General features: G+C 40.3%; 1 protein-coding gene across 1 annotated transcript in view; it reads left to right on the top strand.

The window, feature by feature from the left end:
- Positions 1–229: 229 nt before the first annotated feature.
- The window catches only part of LOC145409685 (dipeptidyl peptidase 1-like), a 70406-nt gene continuing 45531 nt past the window's right edge, over positions 230–25104 (top strand). The window contains exons 1-4 of the mRNA XM_080280038.1: positions 230–290; positions 4003–4173; positions 5647–5801; positions 12622–12765. Of these exons, the coding sequence (XP_080136164.1) occupies positions 4008–4173; positions 5647–5801; positions 12622–12765 (465 nt within the window). The 5' untranslated portion in view covers positions 230–290; positions 4003–4007. The remainder of the gene's footprint in view (positions 291–4002; positions 4174–5646; positions 5802–12621; positions 12766–25104) is intronic.

The raw sequence follows: 25104 nt of genomic DNA on the forward strand, positions 1-25104 counted from the left end.
CAGTTAAATTAAGCACAATTATTGACCGGATTTCAGATAATTATGTGTGTTTAATTCTGTATGCTGATAAAAATTATACTTATTTCCTATTAAAAGTGCCGATTCGCTAAGTGACCGCCGATTCGGTACCAAAGTAGTGGTTTGTGAAGTGTAATGGACATATGACACCACTGTACTGTGGATATGGCACCGCTGTGAATGTTTATTCAAAGGGACAGCATGATAAGGGAAGTCACAAGACGTGTAGTCATCTGTAGGACGGTCGCTAAGATTTGTAGTTGGAATTTGTTGTAAGTCATCATTATATATTTGCCTTTTCTCTGCGACCTATTGTACAATTACGTACACAATGAATTACTCAAAGAGTGCATGTTATAGTTCCATAGTCAACTGTGAAGTTAATTTACTAGATTACCGTATTGTGAAAAGTATATTGTAATCAGTCAGTGACAGACCTAAGGTCATAGTAAATAAGAGTGATCATTGGGTGTTTAATGTGTAACGTACAGTAATCCACTAAAAAGTTTTCGTGGTAAAGTGTTAGGACCGCTACACAGAGCAACCTTTTCTACTAAAGGTTCCCACGTTGTTAACCCCTACACGCCGGGGTTTTTTCGATGTTGCACGCTCCTCCCTACGGGGGATATCCGTGACGGGAAAAAATACCCTTAATTTAAACCCTAATATCTGCCAAACCATAAAAGCTAGGGAAAAAATTAAAGGAATATAAGAATCACCAACTTTTCCTCTTTCAAATGAAGGTATGCCCATGTCTCGAGATGGTCTTGTCGATGAGTAAGGATAAGTTAAAGGTCAAAGGGTAGTGGGAAGATGCCTGTGGCTATACATGTCACCCGGTGTTGCTCCGCACCCAAAATCGTGACTGTTATACACATCACTCGGCGGTTAGGGATTAAAGAAAATAAAGTGAGTAGTAGATATTGCACATCACGGATAGTTACTTTGATTTTATATTTAAAGTGTTGTCTATACGGTAAATATTTCCTTTATTGCCATTTCCGATTTGGTGTTTTTTTTCTTCCATTTGATAGTTTTTTTTTTTTTTTTTTGTTCATTTGAGTGTTTTGAGGCCTCATTTGTTGTGCAAATGAATAATAACCATAATGTGACTATGACAGTCTTGGGCCTAATCCAAGTGTTTAACTAAACCTAACCTAACCTAGCTTAACTGTACTTAATCATTTAATCTAACCTAACCTAGCCCAACCCAGCCCAACCTAACCTAACCCAGCATCCAGTTGCGAAGTTGGGAAACAAAATCCACCTTTTAGTATAATATTCATTTGCACACCGAAAAACACATATAGTCATACCCTGTAATTATGACAGCACAAATCCACTGGGTATGGTAAGATTGCATGCTAATTCACTGCTAAAGGAACAGCAGTAAAGGAAATAAACACCAGTTATACAAGTCCATTCACTTTTTTTACATTCGTTTTTTGGTAAATGTATGCTTCACTTAGAGCAGAAGAAAGACGTTACCAATTCATTTCATACTCCTCTAATTTGTTTTCTGTATTTTTCTGATTATTTTCAGTTTGGTAAATTGCCGATTATTTTCAGAATGGTAAATTACCTCTTCCAGCAGAAAAATTTCCCCCTTGTTATTTCATCATGTTCCTCAAGCCATGCCAACGATTGTGTTTCTGGCATAATGGAAGAATTATACTCAACATACTCAGAGGTAGATTTCATTTCTCAATTTCCCAACTGGAGATTAGGTTAAATTTGAGGGGACAGTTAATTAAATACTTAGGTTAGGACAGTCCCCTCTGCCATTACAATGACAAATCAAACAAGTTGTCAGAGTGAAACAGCCAAAAACCAGGAAAACAGATTTAACAACAAACATTTTTTTGCCACCTCAAAAATAATCAAAAAAATATAGTAGACTATCAGGAAGAAGAACTGGTTTGGTAAGGTGCTTTTACCACTTCAAATAAAGCATAATGTTACCCCCCCTTTTTTTTTTTAATGATAGTTTTGTGTGTGTGTTTCAATTGATTTTGGCAGTTTCTGTTGCAAGCGACACCCAACTGGTGGTGGAAGCTTTGCATCTCGCAGCCTCAGACCTCCCTAACTTTATTGAGATCTCAAACCAGTTTGCAAAGGAAATGCCACAAAAGGAAAGTCATTTATGTTGATGACTACTACTTGCTGGAAACAAGAATTTATCAATATCTTCTGAGAATGGTTTTGTAAACCAAATTCTCTCCCCCCCCCACCCCCCAAAAGTACAGGCAAAAGGATTTTTTTTTTACTTAGCCTCTAATTTTACATCCAGTGTTTCTGATAAGTTTTCATGTCTTACAAATTTTTTTATGATCCTGTCTGTTGGTAATATCCTGTTTTGCTGTTTTCTCCCCTTCCCCTCCTCCCTCCAAGGTAAAATGAAGCCTTTCCAACAAAAATATGGAGTTTAGGGGATTGGGTGGGAGAGAGAAAAGCACAAAATGAGGTACAGTATTTCCAACAGAAATGTGACCCAGTATTAATCAAAATATGAAGAACCATCAGAAGACCCTGCAGCCAACCATTAATGTTATGAAGGATTGTAATAAGCTACAAAAATTCCCATTAGTTATAAGTGATAGGTGGTAGTGATCATCATCCACTCACTTGATGTACTGCTGCCTGCTTCTTCCTTCACCTTTATCATCGTTTTTGTGGTGGCTGAGTGGTAATAATGATAATAATACCCAGTAAGTTTATTCAGTTTGCATCGCTGACAGCAAAGCTGCTGGCCCATTAGCACCAGGGTTTGGATCCTGGTGCGGGCAGCTGGGGTCACTTGACTCAAGTGTCCATCCACCCCTTGTGAGTTGGTATGTAAAATGAGTACCTAGGGTAGCATCTCGAGGAGGTACTGTAAGTGTGGTGACCTGGATGATGCAGTGGCCTTGTATCCTGGTTATTGGGTGAATAACCCACCACAGGCTCAAAGGCATATGTTATGGAGATGAGCATCATGGCTGAGCACCTCATAGCATATGCTCCCACCTTTACCTTTTACCTTTTCTGTGTCTGCCCTCTTCCCTTCTTCCCATCTTTCCTGTCACTTTTTATTGCACATCTTTACTTTTCAGGTGGCTGTACATTGAGTGACAAGCCAAATGGTTTCCTGTAAGCCAGGAAGCCATTTATGCTGCTGGGTGGTAACCATATAACCAAACCACACATGTTCACTATGTGTCAGCTAGTGGGTTGGCAGAGGGTTAGTGCCCCTCTCCGTAAAACCACTACAGTAACTCAAAAACAAACTGCCACCTCTTCCGGGATTATGGCAACTGGCTATAGATCGATGGATATTGGTATGGGGAGTAGAAATGAGTTACCTGAGAGCAGCATGTGGAGTTACTGTATGTGGAGAGAGACAGACAGACAAACAAGGAAGTGAAGGAGCATTGTGTCATTGGTGTGGAAGTGTGGGAAACCATTAAAAGTGTAGTGAAGTAGTTTGACCATGTGGAGAGAATGAAGAATGGGAGATTGAATAGGAGAGTGTGTGAATATGGTAGCTAGATGGAGAGATGGAAGGGGGGAGACCAAGGGTGAGGTGCATGGATGGGGTGGGGAGGTATATATGTGAGAGAGGGGGAGGTGTGGGTTGGAGAGAGGACAGCCTAATGGTGAATGGCAGGGTGACATGGAGGTGATCTGTTTGTGACCTTCCCTTCCATGATTAAGGCATTTAGCAGCAGGTAAACAGAGATATTGCTTCATTCACAGATACAGAGCTCACTGTGATGTGTTCCAAAATATATTGACTTTTACCTACAACTGGTAATGTAAATTTAGAGAAACTGACTAGTCAGTTTATAGTCAACAATGGTATTTCAACAGGCTGACTAAATATGTTAAAATAAGGCATCATGTAACAAGGCCTTAATGTACCACTGGTTTGTTGTGATAGCTTTATACAGTACTGTATGACTTTATGTTATATCTTGCTAATGAATGTTATTAACCAAATTTCAGATTGAATGATAATGGAGGTTTGGGTGAAGATGGTTATGGTATTGGCAGTTGGGGTTATAGGATCCCAGGCAGACACCCCAGCCAACTGTACTTATGATGACATTAAGGGCAACTGGATTTTATATGAAACTGAGCGTACAGGAGATGCAACAATTAACTGTGATGATATGGGTTTGTATTTAAGAGTACTCGTATCAGGAAATTGTTTGTGGATTAACTTTATGTGTGTGTGTGTGTGTGTGGAGAGAGAGAGAGAGATACTCATACCAGGAAATTGTTTGTGGACTAACTGCATGTGTGTGTGTGTGTGTGTGTGGAGAGAGAGAGAGAGAGAGATACTCATACCAGGAAATTGTTTGTGGACTAACTGCATGTGTGTGTGTATGTGTGTGTGTGTGTGTGTGTGTGTGTGTGTGTGTGGAGAGAGAGAAAGAGAGAGACTCAGTGATTGAAAAGTAACACCATAAATTGTGGATGGTTTCCCTAATTAAACTTTGTAGCAAAAGCTCCTAACAGAGCATAACCTAGGTTAACTACTACCAGTACCTTCACCTTTTTCCCCCCCCTCATCTAACCATGTAGGCTAGGAATACTTATTGTGTTTTAGCTTATGTTAGGTCAGAGTAATTTAAATTTGGTTATGATCTTTTGCCCAAGTTTTCTTATAAAAAATGACCACATTACAGTATATTATTATTACTCATAAAACATGTTTGTAGTGCACCATTGTGTCAGAAAATGTCCAAAGCTTCTTTTGATGTGTTTTTACTACAGACAGTCTTTTCATGGTGGCATTTAGGTGTAACACAGATATGATAGCTGTGGGATATACTTGTTATGATCCTGTCATCTTGTATCGGGAAAAGGAAAGGGACAGGATGTTATTGTATACCATCATGAATCTGTTTATTTATTGCAGATTCCTTAATCACAGGGAGGGTGAATAAGAGCAGATCTTCTCCATGTCCCCCTGTTTTCTACTATCTGGCTGCCCTTACCTCATCCCACTCGACACTTGTATACCAATATCTCTCTCTCTCTCTCTCTCTCTCTCTTTCTCTTTCACACCAGTTGCTCCACCTGTCAAGGTTCATCTGCTTACACTTTCCAACACATCTACATCAACACACTAATGCTGTTGACCTGTCTGATCTGTCTGTCTCCATTTAGCTCCACATGCTCCTCTCAGGTAACTTGTTTATACTCTTCTCACTTATTGCTTTTGTCCACAAATAGAATCCAAGCTTTATTTTCTTTCATTAGTGTTATGATCACAATACTGTCCTTTGGTAACCACTTCCATGTACACCCCCTAAAATGATATTCAGCATCTCTGGATGAATGAGCTGTAAAATGATTTGCAGAAATGAAATCTTGTTTGTTTGGTACTGTTTGTAATTTGAATCCTTGGCCCATGTGTCATAATGTAGCACACCACAAGGATGCCAGATTATTTTTTAATGGGTCTGCCTTCCAGTTCTACCAAGCCACTCTTAGTGTACCTGGAACCCTCCTGCCATGCTATATCTTTCTTCATACTTCATCCTCTAAACTCTCATCCATGCTTATCATACTACCTAGGTACCTAATGACACACCACAGATGTGTAAGTAATGCACATGTTTTCCCATTCATGATATCCAGGCCCCATTGTTTACAAGACATCGGTGAAACTGACGTACCCAAATGTGGCAGTAGACCAGTTTGGCAATCGTGGCACCTGGACCATGATATATAACCAGGGATTTGAAGTTAGGGTTGCAGGAAGATCGTACTTTGCTTTTTCAATGTACGAGAAGGTAAGAATAATCTTATTTTTTATCATGTATATTTTAGGCAAGGTTATGAGTAAATTACAGTACAGTACTTGCTCTATCCTGTTCTTGCATATTTGATGTTGAAGGTATCATCTAGATAATAATGGTAATATAGTAGAACGTCGATTTACCACAAGATAGGGTCCATGAGAGTTCGCTTTAAATCATAGTGCTGTTTTAATGGAATGATGCTTGAGAAAAACATACTGTGTTTACATATATGTGTTGTATTAACTAATAAACATAAGAAGATGTGTGGAATAATGTTGGAATGTGTAGTCACCACTCCCTGTAGCTGCAGTTGAGAAGAGTCATATGGCAGAGGCAGGACACAGAACTGATCACAGCAAAGGACAGTACTTTACAGTGTACAGTACTGTAGCACTCTGTCTCATCCCCTGTCCAGATTGTCTGAATCACCTTAGCCCATCAAGAATAAACAGAACAATTTTTTTTTTTTTTTTAATGCTAAAATGAGCAATCATAAATCAACAGAGCTAAAATTATTGAATGTGAAAGTGTTTACAAGCGATCAGCTGATGCAGCAGCGCATTGTGTTGGTCCGCATATGCACATATGGCCCGTCTTTCACCATGCTTCCCACACTTGTTATCCACTTTCACTTTTACTCTCAATTTTCACTTTCATTACGGTACTGTACTGTATTTTTAAGCTATTCAGAATAGATTTTCACCAACCTTTACTGAGGCAAGCCCTCCTCTGAAGAAGTAGATCCAACCTCGGCCAGAGTACAATCCACATCACTGTCTGGTGGTGAATCAGATATGAGGGAAGCACGGGATGATTCTCGCTCCCCAGATGTAGATGGGCTAGCTTCACCAGGTGCTGAAGCAATGGCAAATAACCAGCTTGTTAAATTTTAGCACATTTCAAACACACACAGTTTAATGTCCATTTTTCCATATTGTACAATAAACAGCTTCTTACACAGTTTCATAACAAACTCACCTGATAATGGCTGAAAGAATGAAGTGATTTTCTTCTGTTGCTGGGACATGATAATCTGATCCAGCAGCTGAGAATACGTTGATGCAGTCCTATTCAGTGCCTCGAACATGTTCACACTGCGCTCCATATCATAGTCATGTTGAAGTGCAGACTGGGTGGCAGAAGTGATGTGCTGCATAAACTCCCTGAGCATAGGAATTTTCAGTTCTTTCTTGGATGTCTGGGGCATATCTTGTGATGCTTCTTCTTACTTGTTGTTCTTCGCAGTCTCTGCCATCTGTACGATTTCTTCAGAAGTGAGAGGTTCCTCCATACTCTCTTGCACATCACTCTTTTCTAAGTTAGTAAAACCAGAATCACTTCTCACTTCCTTACTCAGCCTCAGGATGTCTTGCACGTCCTTGTCTTCATCAAAGCCTTTGAAATCATTGATGGCTTCAGGCCACAAATTACGCCACATGCCATTTAGTGCACTTTCTGGCACTTTGTTCCAAGCAAGGGATATGTTTGCTATGGCATCTTTGACAGTGTAGGTCTTCCAAAACTTGTCTGCAGTCATGTCCATGTCTTTGCTCATGGATTCAGCCATTTGCTTCATTGTATATTTTAGGTAATTTCATTTAAACAAGGCAGTAACACCTTGATCTAGTGGCTGAATCAATGAGGACACGTTCAAAGGAAAGAAGACCAACTGCACGTCATTGCTCATGGTGCTCAGGTGTTTGGAGTGGCTGGATGTATTGTCCACCAGAATCAAGGCCTTGTTACTTTGGTTATGTTTTTGTTAGCATTTTCAGTGAATGGAATAGCATGGCTGAGGTACATACCACTCATCAAAAATGTCTGAGGTCATCCATGCCATCTTATTAGACCTCCAAAGCACAGGAAGTTTGGGCAGAAGCACATTTTTCAGAGCATGTGGTCTAGCTGAGTGGTGGATGATGAGTGTCTTCATCCATGCAGTGCCTGATGCATTGGCCATGTGGAGAATAGTGAGCCTGTCCTTACTTGCTTTAAATCTGGGTGCCTTTCCTTAATTTTTCATTAAATATGTTTTTGGGGACATCCTTTTCCAGTACAGACCCGTTTCATCACAGCTCCACACTTGGCACTTTGAATATTAATTTTCCTCCACTAGCTCACTCAGCACTTTTTTCATTCCTCGGTGGCCTGAGCATTGGCAGGTCCAGCTTCACCCGTCAGTGTTATGTTCCTTAGCCCCGTTCTCTTGATAAATTTATAAAGCCAACCGGTACTTGCTCTGAACTTACTATCTTTAATGGAAGTAGCCGAGTCTGTATTTCGTAGGCTTAGTGTTTGCAGCATAGGGCCAATGAGAGGAAGTTTTTGGTCCTGCATATCTTCCACCAGTAACTTCAGTGCATCTTCCATCTCACCATACATGCACGACTTCAGGTGGAATTTTCCCTTTGAAATGTCTGGTGAAGCATAGGCTTCTCTAATTTTCATCTTATTTAGCTTGTATAGCAAACAGAGCTCTCCAACAATCCTAACTGCCGCCCTGCCATCGACTCTCCATTTCTATTCTTCAGGGCATCCAGCACTTTTATTTTTTATTCATTTGTAATAGACTGCCTTGATTTCTTGGCAGGGGTAGATAATGATGTCGTGGATGGCCTCTTAGACATAGTGATGGTGAGTAGTGCACACGAGGCAGGAGAAAGTCGCAGAGTAGTTTAGGTGTGTCCGCTCGTTATAGAGTCAAAACGTGAAATGAGGAGAAACAACAGGTGGCGGTCCGCCTTGTGGGACGCTTAGAGAGACGTTTAGCGGGAAACAGTACGGATGTTCGCAAGGGGAAAAAAAATGTGCAAGATTCAACTCGCTTAAAATCGGAAGGATTCGCTTTTAAATTGATATTATGGCCCTAATTGTAGGTACTGTTTTTAATCAATAATTTTAAATCGATTTGCTTTAAATCGACATTCTACTGTATAGTAATAAAAATAATACTGATAACAGGTAATAATAATACAGTACTGATATAGTAATAATAATAATAATAATAATAATAATAATACCTGTAATAATAACAGTAATAATAAATGAAAATGATTGTGATGATGATAACTTGTAATATCTCTATCTATCTATCTATTGTAATAACTTTATGTAATACAGTAAAAGTCCTATTATTCGGCATCTATGGGACCGGGCTGATGCTGAGAAATTGGATTTACTGAATAATTGAAAAACCTACCCACTCAGTACCTTAAATGTATTGGTGAACATTGTCATAACCACTTATGGTATTACAATTGTGTTTGGAGAGAGTACTGTATACTGTACAATACTGTAGTAAATACAGTACTATACCTGAATCTGAAATATGGATAAATTAGTGAACATATCCCATTGGATCACAGAGCCGCTGGGCGAGGCACTGTCCTGGGAGGATCCTAGGCGTACCGCCCTCCGCCTATCGGCTCATGGTTGCGAAGCTCATAAGTCCCTACCCGGGGGTTCCCTACTTTATTAAAGTTTGAAAATTCCCAGTTTGTCCAGTACTGTGGACTCTGGGCTCCAATAGGTTAAAGAAACTGATAGATTTGCCAGCCATTAATACAAGTGTAATGACACAGTAGGCCTACAAGTCACAGATAACACTTCCTGGATGGCTGAAAAAATATGGAATATTACCTACCCGCTCAGGACATCATTTGTATTGGTGAACACTGTCATCACTACTTATATTATTACAAATGTGTTTGGCATGAGTACTGTACACAATACTGTCTCCAAACACAAAACAAAAATAGTAGGAAAAATACATAAACTAAGCTGGAGGAATATGAATTGGTAAGGTCTTTCTGACAGGGTTGGCATGATTTAAATCAAGTGATTTAAAACTGATTTAAATCATGATTTAAATCAGCAATTTTTGACACAATTTTCGTGTCATAAATATAAAAAATATTACATGCATAATTTCACAGAGTTTTATTTACTCATTTTCTCCCAAAATAAATGCATTGCCTAGCATATGTTTATTCCTTATTATTATATTATATATTTTTTACTTATACAATAGGCCTAATAGGATGAACCTGAAAAGTTATCAGTTGTATAATCCAGCAAAAAATATGTACAGTGTATTTACTAAAAATCATTCAATATACATAGTACATAAACGTAACAAACCAGTTACAGTTGATCGTTGTAGTTATTGAAAGGGAAAATGTTCTTTAATAAAAATTAAGAAATATGTTACAATACAGTACCCAAAATCTAAACGTTTATTCTTTTTATTTATAATCTTCAGGAATAATAAAATTTTAGTTTCAGAAAGAATAGAGACTTATAAAATTTATAGTTTATTAAGAGAGTACAAAAAACATATAATTTTTTATCACTGTTCTATCAAATCTGAAATATTATTTAATTTTATCTTTTAAGGAGCAGCCATTATAATTTATGCATGTATGATTGTATGGTTTTGTTTCATTTATGTCTGTCTCAGGGTACTGAATTCTTGGCCAAGTAAAAGCAAACTGAAATACATGACATGTTACTTTATTTGTCCTTATCTGACATTTTGAATGTAGCTATGGTATTGTGGGACAGCATGAAATAGAGCTTTATATACTGGTAAATTTTCATAGTTTTTCAAATGTACACAATTTGATACATATTTTTGGAATTTGGGACGTTATATATTTATGACATTTATGACTGATTTAAATCACTGTCTTGTCATAAATCATTTATTACACGCTTTTTTCCAACCCTGCTTTCTGATGAAAGTTGAACATACATTTAGTGCTCATTCATTTGTTCATTTTTGTGTTCTTATGTGAAAGAGAGAATATATATGCAAACAGTAGGTATTCCGTTAACCCCTTAATAACCTCCGGCATTGACCAGCCCTTTACAGCACCGGTGTCAGTGACGTCGCTTTAGTGTGAGCTGTAAAAAACTGTGAACAGTTATGGGAAGGGAACGAAGGTCACTGGTATGTTTACATGACTCTACTTTACCATTCCAAGCAGTCAGGCGGTCGCTTAATCTCAGATGTTTTCGCCCATTTGGTAAATGCACCGTAACTTTATCTATTCTACCGTGAATTACAGTGAATCATAGCATGGGTTTAGGAAGCTAAAAAACACATTGCTAGGTGCACCAGACAATTCTCTTCACATCTTTAAGAAAATTAAATGCAAGAAATTTAATCCATCTTTGAGTACAGTATGTAAAGTAAGTTTCGTCCATTCTTCTGAAATCAATTTATTTTTCTTAAAGATGTGAAGATAATCATCTGGTGCACCTAACAATGTGTTATTTAGCTTCCTAAACCCATGCTATGATTTGCTATGATTCACAGAAGAATTGGTAAAGTTTCAGTGCATTTACCAAATGGGCAAAAACATCTGAGATTAAGCGACCGCCTGACTGCTTGGAATCATGTCGTAGGGTTGTGTAAACATACCAGTGACCTTCGTTCCCTTCCCATAATTGTTAACAGTCTTTTTTTATAGCTCACAATAACTCGACGTCACTGACACTGGTACTGTAAAGGGTTGTTCAATGCCGGAGGTTATTAAGGGGCTAATGGAATACATACTGTTTGCATCAGTACTCTCTCTTTCACATATGAACACAAAAATGAACAAAAGAATGAGCACTAAATATACATTTAACTTTCATCAGAAAGACCTTACCAAGTCATATTCATCCAGTTTATTTTATGTATTTTTCCGACTTTTGGTTAGGTTTGGTTAAATTGTTAGGTAAAGTTAAACTCTGTTAGGTTAGGTTAGTTAAACACTTAGGACAGTCCCTTCCATCATTATGCTGAGGAATCAAAGTACAAGAGCTGTCACAGCCGTACAGCTAAAAACAACAGGGGAAACAGATTTAATGATCATCTTTTATTTATGGGTAATGCATTACAGTATTAGTGGTTCATGGGCTCACAGTTACCGGTAAGTGTAATTTTCAGGAAGGCGTCAAGAATGAGCGAATTTCAAGAATTAGCCAGAGGGGGCTTGGAACATAACCCTCACTAATTTGGGAGTGGGGGGGTTCTGTACTATCTGATACTGTGCAATATTGTGATCAGTACAGTACTATACCTGAATCTGAACAATATAGAAACTAGTGAACATATTTAAAGGTAATGAAACAGTAGGCCTACAAGTCACAGATAACACTTTTTGGACTGCCGAGATGATTCCGGACATCTGCCAAACAATCAGAGACTTTCGTAAATGGGACTATTTCTCAAAACTGCCGAAATATCGGATGTACTGAATAATCAGCTGCCAAATAATTGGACTTTTACTATAATATAGGAATAATAACAATACAATAATAATAATAACAATAATAATAATAATAGTAATTCAGTAATAATAATAATCATCATCATCATAAAAATAGTAATGATGATGATAATGATGACAGTTTTGAATCACTTTACCTAAATAAGAATGTGAAACATTCGGGCTCCTACGCTTCTCATGGGGTGACATAGGATTGGATGATGGATGGATGGATGAAAAATATATGATACAAAATTGTTGATTTTTCAAAAAGAGTGATTGAGATTATAAATTAGTTGAAGACAAGATTTGCACCTGGTGGTGTAGTAGATAGAGTACCCTGTTTGAATGAAAGGCTAACCATGCACACATTTTCTTTGTCCCAAAGAGGTGATTTGAGGTTTATCAGTTATGTAATCCCACCAAGGGAAGTAGGCTAGTCATTTACTCTTAAATTTGCTGGACTACAGTAGCCTAGTTATAGGTTACTGCACCTCAGATTTTTTTTTTTTTTTTTTTTTTTTTTTTTTTTAATGCAATTTTCCATACAGACAGGATCCATCGTGGTGTCGATGTGTGACAAGACAATGACGGGCCAGTCTCGAGATGTCACAGTCCGGAACTGGGCTTGTTACCGTGGTCAGAAGCAGCAGCCTGTTGAACCCAGGACTTATGTTGTTCCATCACACCCATCTGTAAGTATCGAGGCTGTGTCATGTTAGCATCATCATGTGTGTCACTGTAACCATAGAATCAAATGAACGCTTTGTGGTCTGCTGCATTAAGGCACTCCAACTGGATGTGACCCATAATTATTTACTTCCTTGGGGTAGCTGGGATTAATGGCTCTTATAATGCCTGTTGGGGGTGAGCAACTGGTCACTCCCACCTTACCCATCAAGACTGTGTAGCCTTGTCAGGGGGGCCCCCATGCTCCTTATGGGAAAATGGAGACTTGGCAAAAACTGACTGTCTTAATTTAGATGACACCCTTTTAATTTATTCTTGCTACTACCAGATGATTTTATTCAGCTGATACAGGGCCCCATGTATTGAAGTGAAAAGTCTGTATCTAACTCTTCCAGCTTGAAGAGCCTGTCTGATACTGAATAAAATCATCAGGAGGTGGTAAGCACACACTGAACCCCCCTCCCCCAACTCCGTGGGTTAGTGACTCATGCAGTTGATGATGGTTAATTCTAACCCTCTGCTTTCTGCACAGTGTATTGATGATTTGCAGTAATAACCTTTGTGTAGTCGCATGCAAACATGTTGGCACATTTATAAATGATACAGCGAGTCAGTAGGCATGACTCTGAGGCAGCAGATGACTGCAGCTCAAACTTTACACTGCAGATTCTTTGCCTCATAAAGAATGCAGCTCACTCAAACACACTTTCCTAGTCCCACACACACTAGACACCATCACAAGGCTCTAACGATTAAACAAAATTGATAACAGAACAAAGAAAAATGGAGAGCTTTTGTAGCATCACTCAGCCAGTCTGGAGACTTCTCTTGGATCTACAAAACAATTAACAGTATCACTGAATTACACACAAGCACCTCCAAATTCCTGAAGGTGAGTCAATGACTGTGCCAAATCATAGTTTTATGTAATTCACAGTTAAAGTTTAGGTTAGAAGATAGGCTATAACATCTGTATATGATACAGTATTTGTATGTAATATGAAGCATAACTTTGTTTAGCTGTCAAGTGAAAAGCATGTCAGTAGCTTTATATAAGGATTATTGTTGTAGATAATTTTATGGACTTAATTAACTTTTGGCACAGAAACAATTACAGTAAAACCTTACTATAACAGACAAATTAGGGCCCAAGCCATTCCAAAAAAAGCGAAAGTTCAATAAAAGCGACATCTGGACTTCCCCTTGCCAACCCGGACTTTATCCGATATAAAAATCGTAGCAGTTTTCCCCATAAGATACTGAAGAAAAGCTTGTGATGCATTCCAGGCCCAAACCCAAATTCCCATATACCTTACTTAGTCAACAGAGACTGACACAGAAACATCATAGGTAATATTATTATCCTCATAAACAATTCTCTTGCAAAGAAATGAGACAGGAAACATCACCTGCAGGTAGATGAGGCAGTGGGAGGGCAACTGACAAGCTACAGCCAGGTGGGCAGCAGCGAGCTATGTGGGGGCGGAAGAGGGCAGGGGGATGAGGGAGACAAGCAGGGGAGGGGGAGGGGGAGGGGAGGGGAAGAGTTACAAGCAGGACTGGGGGAGGGGGAGGGGGAGGAGATAGGGAGGGTTACAAACAGGGGTGGGGGAGGCCAGGAAGGAAGACAAGTGGGGATGAGGGGTTGGGGGGAAGGGAAGGGCAGTGGGACAGTGAGGAGACAAGTGGGGATGAGGGGGTCTGGGGGAAGGGAAGGGCAGCGGGACAGGGAGGGAGACAAGCAGGAATGGGGGAAGGTGGGGGGACAGGGAGGGAGACAAAAAAGCCATACTGCCCTACTTCCCCCCCCCCCACCCCATATCACTGACTCGCTCACTTACTCATTCTCTCGCTTTCACTCCCTGTCACTCATTCACTCTCTCACTCACACACACACACACACACACACACACATGAATGAAACTGAAAAGCCAAGTTGAATAAAGGATATCAAGAAATATAGTTTTCCATATTGATTCATATACCTGTGGAATAACCTAGACAAAGAGATCGTCCAGTCTAAAAATTTAAACGAGTTCAAAGCAGAATTTGATTTATTGAGAAATAAAGATGGGACCCCACGAGCATAGCTCATTTCCTGTATATCACAACTAGGTAAATATACACACACGCACACACATCCCCTTCATTCCGCCCTCTTCTCCCCCTGTCCCTCCTCCATCCCCTGCCATGCTCGGATTTGTGTGTGTGTGTGTGATTTACTTGAAAACTATTGCTTGTATTGAAATTCCGAAAACACCACAAGAAAGCTCACGAAATTCTGCATCTAGACATATACTTTGCTCTTGAACAGCGTGGGCAAAATTTTGGGCTAGGATGTTGGGAAGTTATTTGAAACTATTATTACACTTGAACAAGTTTTATAATCACTGCTTTTCTGTACTTTTATTCATCATTTTTTTTTTTTAATTAGCTTATACAGTATAAACATCATCAAAGAAAATGGTTTGCAATTTATACCAATATAACGAATTTCCGGGGGCAAATTTGGCTGTGTCATTTTTTTCTTTGTGCCCGGGAAGAAGCCCCCATATTGGGGACGGAGGAGGGATGGGGAGAGAAGAGAGGGGATGGAGAGAGGACCGGGAGAGCTGCGTACATCATCACATCTGCATTTAGACATCCTCGTTTTTAACCTTGGGTGAGGAGAAGCCATCCATCCATCCATTCTCCATTCCTACTTTGCCCCATGAGGAGCATAGGAGCCCGGGGCTAGGCATGTTGGTCTTGACATTTAAGGTGAGAGTGACCAGCCTCATTAATCTCAGAGTGGCATTACGTGAGCAATAACCCCAACCACCCCTCGGATATAAACCTTCACCGGCTCAATCCGATTGGAGCGCCGCAGTTACCCATTAAACCACCAGGTGCCATAATTTGGTTTTATGGTTACCACCCAGCATAGTTAACGGTTTCCTGGTGTACAGGAAACCATTTGGCTTGTCACTCATTGCAGAGTTACCCATAGGCAGAAGAAGAGGAAAGAATGAAGGAAAGAAAGACAAAAGAAGGAGTGTAAAGTCATCCACAGGCAGAAGGACCTGGAAAGCATGAAGTAAAGAAAGACTGACGAGGAAGGAAGGAAAGGAGGGAGGAGAGGAAAGGGTAGACACCCGTGAGAGGGGGAAGCACTCAGTAAATACTTTGCTGTTACAACTTAATTTTAAACACTTTTCAAATACTGTACTGTACATTTTATGCAGTGAAATGGCGGGGGACAGGGCGACATGAAGGCAATTTGTTTGTGGCCACCCCGTATGGGATTGAGGCGTTTGGCAATAGACAGATAGATAGATAGACATTTTATGCACCTCATTATTTACAATCTTACAAACAAAATATGTCCACTTTGTATATTTCACTTATCACGTCACCGTTGGACTTTTCCCGACATAAGAATTTAGTCTGGTCGGCTCCTCTACACAGATAAAAGTGAATTCCAGTATACTGAAGTACATTATATCGAGGTTTTACTGTATTATGATGGTGATTTTTATACATTTTTGTCAGTATGTTTATATGAATAATTATTTTGCATACTGTAATGATAATTACTGACACTGCTGTATACTGATTGCGTCTCTAAAATTATTTACAAGAATCCTTACAGATACTTGATAATTACTGACTCTGCTGTATACTAATTGCATCTATAAAATTATTTACAAGAATCCTTACAGATACTGACATGTTTTTACTTGAAAGCTGGAGAAGCATGGTTAAGCTTCATATTAAATACTGTATGAAAATCTTATATGTGGTATGTGGGGGCGTTCACCATCCACTCACTCGATGTAGTGCTGCTCTCGGGTGTCTGCCCTTTCCTCTCCATCCTTCTTTCCTTCCATTCTCTTCTGTCTTTCTTTCCTTCACTCTTTCCATGTCCTTCTGCTTACGGGTGACTTTACACTCCCTATTCTGTCTTTTTTTCCTTCATTCTTTCCACTTCCTTCAGCATGTGGGTGACTCTACACTGAGTGACAAGCCAAATGGTTTCCTGTGCACCAGGAAACCATTTACTATGCTGGGTGGTAACCATATAACCAAATTTTGGCGCCTGGTGGTTTAGTGGGTAATTATTGTGATCCAATCGGATTGAGACAGTGAAGGTTTATATCCAGGGGGTGGTTGGGGTTGATTGCTTATGTAATGCCACTCAGGAATGAGTGAGGCTGGTCACTCTCATCTTAAATGACGGGACCAACTGCCTAGCCCCGGGCTCCTACGCTCTTCAAGGGGGCAATGTAGTATTGGATGATGGATGGATGGATGAAATCTTTACTGTGTCTTCATAACATAAATTTTTTTTCAGCTTTGACTTTATGTGCTTGGTGGGGGCGCCCATCATCCACCTACTTAGTATAGCGGCACTCTATTTTAGGGTAGCTCAACATTGAGTGGCAAGCCAAATGATCTTCCGTAAGCCAGGAAATCATCTACAGCACTTGGTGGTAATCTTACAGCAGACCAACACGTGTTCCCTGTGTGATAACAAGTGGGTTGGCGAAGGGTTTGTGCTCATCCCCAGAAAACAACTAACTAAAAATACAAACAAAAAGCCTCGGACCAGGACATACCAGCAGGTGACGACTAAGGGCTTAATAAAGGTCATGATACGAATTGCAACGTGGAATATGAGGGGGCGAATGATGAAGTGAAAGAGAGAGAGAGATTGTGTAGGTGCTTGAGGGTCCAAAAGTAGACAAATGTGGAATACTTGAGACTAAATGGAGGGATGAGAGTGAGAGAGTGGGAGGTGAGAATGAGAGAGCAAAAAAAGGAATACAGTATTTATTGTTGTGTGCAAGAGATGAAAGGAGAATATGAGAGTATGGATCAGTTGGCTCAAGGATTGTGTGGGTAGGACTACAAATGTGGGCGATTGTGTGTGTGTGTACGCGCCAATGCAAGATCATGCAAGTAGAGTGAAAGAAGAGTTCTGGGGTAATGTGGAACCGTGCATGGAAAAGTTTGAAAGGAATGAGATAGTGTTTTTGATTGGAGATATGATTGGAAAAGTAGGGAATGTGAAGGTGGATGTAGTAGTTGGCGAGTGGGGTGTGCTTGCAGAAGTAGATGAGAATGGCAGTGTTCTAGTGAACATTTGTGCAGGGAGGGGGTTGGTGGTAGCCAGTACCCCCTTTAGGCGCAAAATGATCCACAGGTTTACATGGCGAGTGATGTGAAGGGTGGGTGGTGAACAGTGGTATACCGAGTGGGAGGGTCATGCGGCCATGGCCCCCCTTTTGCATATACTGTATATATATAATATACAGTATATATATATATATATATATATATATATATATATATATATATATATATATATATATATATATATATATACACACACACACACACACACACACACACACACACACAGAAAGAACAGAGGAATTAGTTGGAGAAGAACAGGGAGGCTTTAGGAAGGGAAGTGGTTGTGTAGATCAGATATTCATTCTTAGATCATTAGTGGAAAAGTTTCTAGAGAAGGGAAAGAAGTTGTATGCAGCTTTCATGGATTTGGAGAAAGCATATGACAGGGTGGATAGACAAGGATTGTGGAAAGTATTAAGAATATATGGAGTAGATGGAAAGTTGTTGAATGCTGTGAAGAGTACGTATGATGGTGCTAATGCTGCAGTGCGTGTGGATGGTGAACTAAGTGAATTTTTCTCTTTGGAGGTTGGGTTGAAACAGGGATGTGTCATGTCTCCATGGTTGTTCAGTCTGTTCATGGATGGGGTAATAAAAGAGGTACAAGGTAGGGTAGTGGATGTTGGAGTGGCCCTGGTGAGAGAAGATAGTGTTTGGAAACTCCCTGTACTGTTGTTTGCAGATGATACTGTGTTGTTTAGTGAAGACGAAGGGGAGCTGCAAGGCTTGGTGAATGAGTTTGGGAGAGTGTTTAAGAAACAGAATCTAAAGGTGAATGTAGAGAAGAGTAAAGTGATGGTCTTTGAGAGAGGTGAAGTCAGTGAATGTACAGCGAGGTTGGATGGTGAGGAATTGAAAAACGTGAGTACGTTTAAGTACTGTACTTGGGTAGTGTGATGAGTAAGGATGGAGGTTTGGAGGGTGAAGTGCTTGAAAGGTTACAGCAGGGAAGAAAAGTTGCTGGTTCCTTGAAAGCAGTGATAAGAAACAGGGAAGTGAGCATGGAAGTGAAAAAGTTACTACATGACAGTATTGTGATACCAACTCTAACGTATGGAAGTGAAACTTGGACGTTGTTGGAAGGACACAAGTCAAGAGTGAGAGCAGTGGAAATGAGTTATTTAAGAGGAGCCTGTGGAGTCACATGGAGAGACAGGCTGACGAATGAGGATATAAAGGAGCGTTGTGGTGTGGATGTGGATGTGATAGGAAGCGTTATGAGGAACACACTGAGGTGGTTTGGCCATGTGGAGAGGATGGAGGGTGAAAGACTGACGAAGAGAGTGTATGTGAGTGAGATGGAGGGGGGAAGAGGGAGGGGGAGGCCAAGGATGAGATGGAGGGATGGGGTGGAGAGGTATATGAGAGAGGGGTTGTGTGAGTTGGGAGCAGGGCAGTGAAATGGCGGGGGACAGGGCGACGTGGAGGCAATTTGTTTGTGGCCACCCCAAACGGGATTGAGTCGTCGGGCAATAGATAGATAGAGAGAAATATATAAACATTAATCCGCCCCGTCCCAACCACTTTTTCACCACTGACTCCCCCCAATCCCAACCAATTTTGGAAAAAAAATTTTTTGGCTCAAACCTCCGCTTGTGGTGAGAAACATCGAAAATTCATAGAGAAATCACTCACCTGAGGTTTAAAATACTCGATACAGGTAGCAGTACCTCCTTACCTTACTGTGTTTTCTATCAGACTGGCTCCAAAGAAAACAAGTTCTGTGGGAGGGTAACTATTCCACACCACTCATAAACAGTATTTATTTATTTATTTGGTATGAATTTGTATGTAATAGGAGAGTATATTGGTTTTCACACAGTAATATAGGCAATATCTAAGCCGACTCCGCTCTTTCTTCACCCCTGCACAATTGTTGACTCTATACAGGGGTTTTATCCGCCCCTGTGTGGAGTACAACTCTCATGTGTGGGGAGGCTCCCCACATACAGCTCTTCTCAATAGGGTGGAGTCAAAGGCTTTTCGTCTCATTAACTCTCCTCCTCTTACTGACTCCCTTCAACCTCTGTCTCTTCGCCGCACTGTTGCATCTTTATCTCTTTTCTATCGCTACTTTAATGGTCACTGCTCCTCTGAACTGTCTGCTTGCATTCCTCCACCTCTACGACAGGCGCATAGCACCCGTCTGGCAGCAAACTCTCATCCCTTTTCTGTCCAACTCTCTAATGCAAGAGTTAACCGTTACTCCCAGTCTTTCATTCATGCAACAGGTCAGCTCTGGAACTGTCTCCCTCTGTCTGTATTTCCTCCTGCCTATGATCTCCAGTCTTTCAAACGCAGTGTGTCCAGGCATCTCAAAATGATCGGATCTTGAATTTGGCTCTCTCTTGTATTTTGTTTTTCTCTTGGAGGGAACTGTTACTGCAGGCTCATGGCCTTTGGTTCCTTCTTCCTCGCATAAAAAAAAAAAAAAAAAAAAAAAATACAGTATAAGCATTGTTTCACTCACCAAACACGTCAACATACCTGACCTTTTTTGGTGACATTACCTGATCATCATTTCTGACTGTTTCCTCCTCTAATGCTATGTAAACTTTGTTTTCCACATTGTCATCGATTGGGGAATCACTCTGGCCCTGAATTTTGTACCATTGCACGACATGTATTTACTGGCCAGGTCACTGGTAACAGGTGAATTGCCGAGACAATGGCGTGCAGGGGGGGGGGGTCCTGCGGGGTAAGGCATTATCCCTGCCTGGCATCTTGTAGAGGAAGGTGTCCCATGTATACGTACCAAAAATCACGTGCAAAAATTGAAAATTGTGCAAATTAGGGACCTTGCAATTGATGCGCGTTTATATATGTCAATGGGACTGGCAGTGACAGAACGTGTGGACGTATATATACTTCAACGGGACACGGAGGGTTAAAATAATACTTTCTCAGACTACATAAATTTCCCCTACCTGCATATGCTGACAACAAAAACAGTTTTAAAATCCAGCTTAAATAACGTATACCTGAATAAACTGCATATGTATTGTACTCAGTGGTATCTCAAAAATGACAGTTTTCTGATTTTATCCACTAGTTGCTCTGAGAACTGCTCATCAGCTTCATCTGTTTCAAATGAATTATCAGCAAGAAAATTATGTTGGATATGTCTTGTCCTCAACTGTTTGTAATTGAGACCAATGGTGATTAAATTATCATAATTTTTCAATGTTGTTGCTATTAGTTTATTCATCCATCCATCCATCATCTATTCCTACGTTGCACCATGAGAATTGTAGGAGCCCGGGGCTAGCCAAGTTGGTCCTGGCATTTAAGATGAGATTGACCAGCCTCACTCATCCCTGAGTGGCATTACGTGAGCAATAAACCCCAACCTCCCCTTGGATATAAACCTTCACCAACTCAATCCGATTGGAGCACCATTATTATCCACTAAACTACCAGGAGCCAAAATTTGGTTATATGGCTACCACCCAGCTTAATAAATGGTTTCCTGGTGTACAGGAAACCATTTGGCTTGTCACTCAGTGTAGAGTCACCCACAAGCAGAAGGAAGAGGAAAGAATGAAGGAATGAAAGACACAAGAGGGAATGTAAAGTCACCCACAGGCAGAAGAAAGAGGAAAGAATGAAGGATAGAAAGACATAAGAGGATGGATGGAAAGAAGGATGGAGGAGAGGAAAGGGCAGACACCCTAGAGCAGCACTACATCAAGTGAGTGGATGATGAGTGCCCCCACCTACCACACTATTAGTTTATTACAGTTATAAAGTTGTTTATTACAGTTGTAAAGTAGTTTGATCAAAGTGTAAGCGTTTGAATTTTAGTAGTACTGTATAAAGTTTTTGGTGAGACTGAATCATAACTCAGTGGCACAGAGTACTTAAAAATGACTTTAGAATATGCTATATTTATATCCTATGCCCATTCTATATAGCCTCAAAATGATCATAAAATTGGTCAAAATGCAAAATTTTCTTGGAGGGGAGGGGGCTTACAGCCCCCCTCCTGAAGCCCCAGCTGTATGGGCTCACTGCGCTTGCCAGAGTTATTGGCTGCAGTTAACAAAAAAATAAAAATAAAATAAAGGCCCCCCCCCCCCCCCTTTTCATCTTTCTGGGTATGCCACTGGGGGCGAACTGAATGAATGGAAGGCAGTGATTGATTATGTGTGTGTGTGTGGATGTCAGAATAAGGTGTGTAATAGATGCAAGAGCACACAGAGGTTTTGAGAGTGGACTTTCTTACCACCACTTGGTGGCGGTGAAAGTCAAGGTTCAAATGCAATGGAGGAGTAGAAGGGAAGGACAGGAGGAAGTAAGCCACAGAAAAAGGGTAGAAAGGTTGCAGGAGGATAGAAAAAAGGTAGAATATGAGAGAGAAGTGGAGGAGCAATTGGGAAAATATGAGTTGGAGCGGATGGGGGAGGTGGAAGGTGTGTGCAAGATGTTCACAGGACAAATCTGTGTAGCATGTGAGATGGTGGATGGGGTGAAGAGAAGACTAAAAGGGGTGCAAGGAACAGCATGGTGGAATGAAGAGGTGAGACAAGTTGTGACACAATAGAGGAAAGCATAATTATGGTATAGTGAGTGGATAGGAAACAGGGGTGTGGAGGAAGTCCAGAGACGGAAGAGAAAGTTATATGTAGAGAGGAAGAGTATGGTGATAAATATTAGTAAGAGTGAGTGTGGATACTTTTTTCCTCCAGAGGGAGATATCCTGTGTGTAGTGGTACATGTGCACCTTTTAATAACAGTTGTCCCTGTTAAAAGCAGAGGAATTTACCAGATAATGTATAGTGCTGGTTGAAAGAGGTTTAATAACCTGGGGAGTTGCTCTAGTATGCTGGTTACGGGTGACTTTACACTCCCTTTTCTGTCTTTCTTTCCTCCTCCTTCTTCTTATGGGTGATTCTACATTGAGTGACAAGCCAAATGGTTTCCTGTACACCAGGAAACCATATTCTACACTGGGTGGTAACCATGTAACCAAATTATGGCACTTGGTTGTTTAGTGGGCGCTCCATTCGGATTGAGCTGGTGAAGGTTTATATCAAAGTGGTGGTTGGGGTTTATTTGCTTATGTAATGCCACTCAGGGATTAATGAGGCTGGTCACTCTCATCTTAAACGTCAGGACTAACTTCTCTAGCCCCGGGCTCCTATGATTCTCATGAGGCAACATAGGATTGGTTGATGGATTGATGAATGGATGAATAAATTAAATGCCACTGTGTTTAACCGTTTACGGACAACTGTAATGTAAATACATGTATAAATACAGGCATTCCCCACTGTACGAGCAACCACTATACAATACCTCACCATAGCGAGACGGTGGCTCAGTCAGTAGAGAGATGGCCTGCAGTCCTACTGGACCCAGCTTCAAATCTCCGCTGGGGGAGGGAGCAGTTCAAGGATTTGAATTTCATTAAAGCAGACTTTACTGATCTACCAGACGACCCACCAACATGTAAAAATACCCCCCTAATACCAATATACCAGTCCTGTATGAGACAGCCCTAGCATGTATTCAGTACGGACGGTGGGTGTTAGCGCCAAAGTGATGACATGTAGAAGAGGAGTATGGTATGTAGGAGGACTACTGGGCCTTGGGAGCAGGCTGTGAAGCCTATGCCCAGAGTCGGACACATAAAAAAATTTAAAAATAAAATAAATAATGCCCTTCCCTGCCTATCGATGGCCAGTCCTCGGTTATTTGATGCTTTTTTTTTTTTAATGGTTTGTTTTGTAACCAAGTTTGATTATATTTTTGACTTAAATTTTGTGTTTAGATTGAATTATAAACTGTTTTTAGACTTAATATGTTTTACTGATAGATGGGGTGAACACTGTCACTTTGGGGTACATTGTACTAAGTTTGACTTTTTCCAAACTTATTATTGATGATTTTCATGTATTATTTTTGGGTTTAGGTGAGTTATAAACTGCTTTTAAGCTTAGTTTAGCTTGTTTTAAAGCTGTTTGCGGGTTTAGGCAAACTAGAACTTGTTTTTGGACTCATTTGAATGGGTTTTGGACTTGGTTGGGGAGGAGAAATCCCAAGGCTATCTAACGAATTCCAATACTTTCTGTGTTATAATGTTCCCGATTAATGATACCTTGGCACGACAGTGGGTTTTCCCGAACGCATCCCATCTTTTTAATGATGATGGCCTGTTCCTATAATGATAGGAATATTCCATATTCCTGACTGCACATGCATAATATGGTGACATGGAAAATGGAAGAAGGTCTTATATCTTAACATAGAGAAAATGAATATTTGGTTTTAGTTTTTATATAAAACTAAGATTAACTTGTTAATTTAGACCTTCCTTGTAAATTTCATGAAGTAATCCTTTGTATTTAAGTAATTGTAATTAGATAATATTTGGCATCTCGGAATCCAATGAAGGAGTGAGATTCGCCATTTTTTAGGTAGTTCCTAAGTCTCGTTCAAGCAGCACACTGTACTTAGATGGCACCAGGACGCTTGGATAGACCCATGCAACCCAACCAAGACCGCAAGCCTTTCATTATTTGTCATTCCGACTTACCTAGCTAAGTATCCTTTAAGATTTGGCCAAAGCGAGGGGAACTGGTTAGGATATAAGGAGATAATAATAGGTGAGTTATGGTATTATTTATACCCCACTCATTCTGAGAGACTCGTATTAATTTTAACATTTGGTGTTGATACAAGAATACCCTTAGAACAGAAATTTTCTGACAGACAGTAAGAAGAGAGTGGATGAGGAATTAGGAAGGAATTTTAGTGTAATGTGGAGGGAATGTAAGACAGTGTTCTGGAAGGAGGTAAAGAGAGTTAGACAAGGTGATAAAGAAGTTAGTAGGGGAATGAAAGATGAAAATGGTAAATTGCTAGTGGAGAAGGAAGAAAATGTGAGCAGATGGAGAGAGCACTTTAAGAAACAACTGTTAAACATGAAGAATGAAAGTAATGCAAGTATAAGCAGCTTGGGAATGTCTGGGAGTAGGAGGAAGGTGAGAAGAGAGGAAGAGATCAGTAGGATGGAATTAATGGAAGCAATGAAGAAAGTCAAAGTGGGGAAAGCCCCAGGAATTGATGGAGTGTATGGTGAAATGGTGAAACGTTGGGGAGTGATAGTAGTAGAATGGATATGGAAGATGCGCAGATTGGCCTGGAAGGAAGGCAGAGTCCTG

This window comes from Coenobita brevimanus, chromosome 82 (genome assembly GCF_032717465.1).
Source record: "Coenobita brevimanus isolate Jiangsu-jjx chromosome 82, ASM3271746v2, whole genome shotgun sequence".
In the NCBI taxonomy this organism is placed as follows: Eukaryota; Metazoa; Arthropoda; class Malacostraca; order Decapoda; family Coenobitidae; genus Coenobita; species Coenobita brevimanus.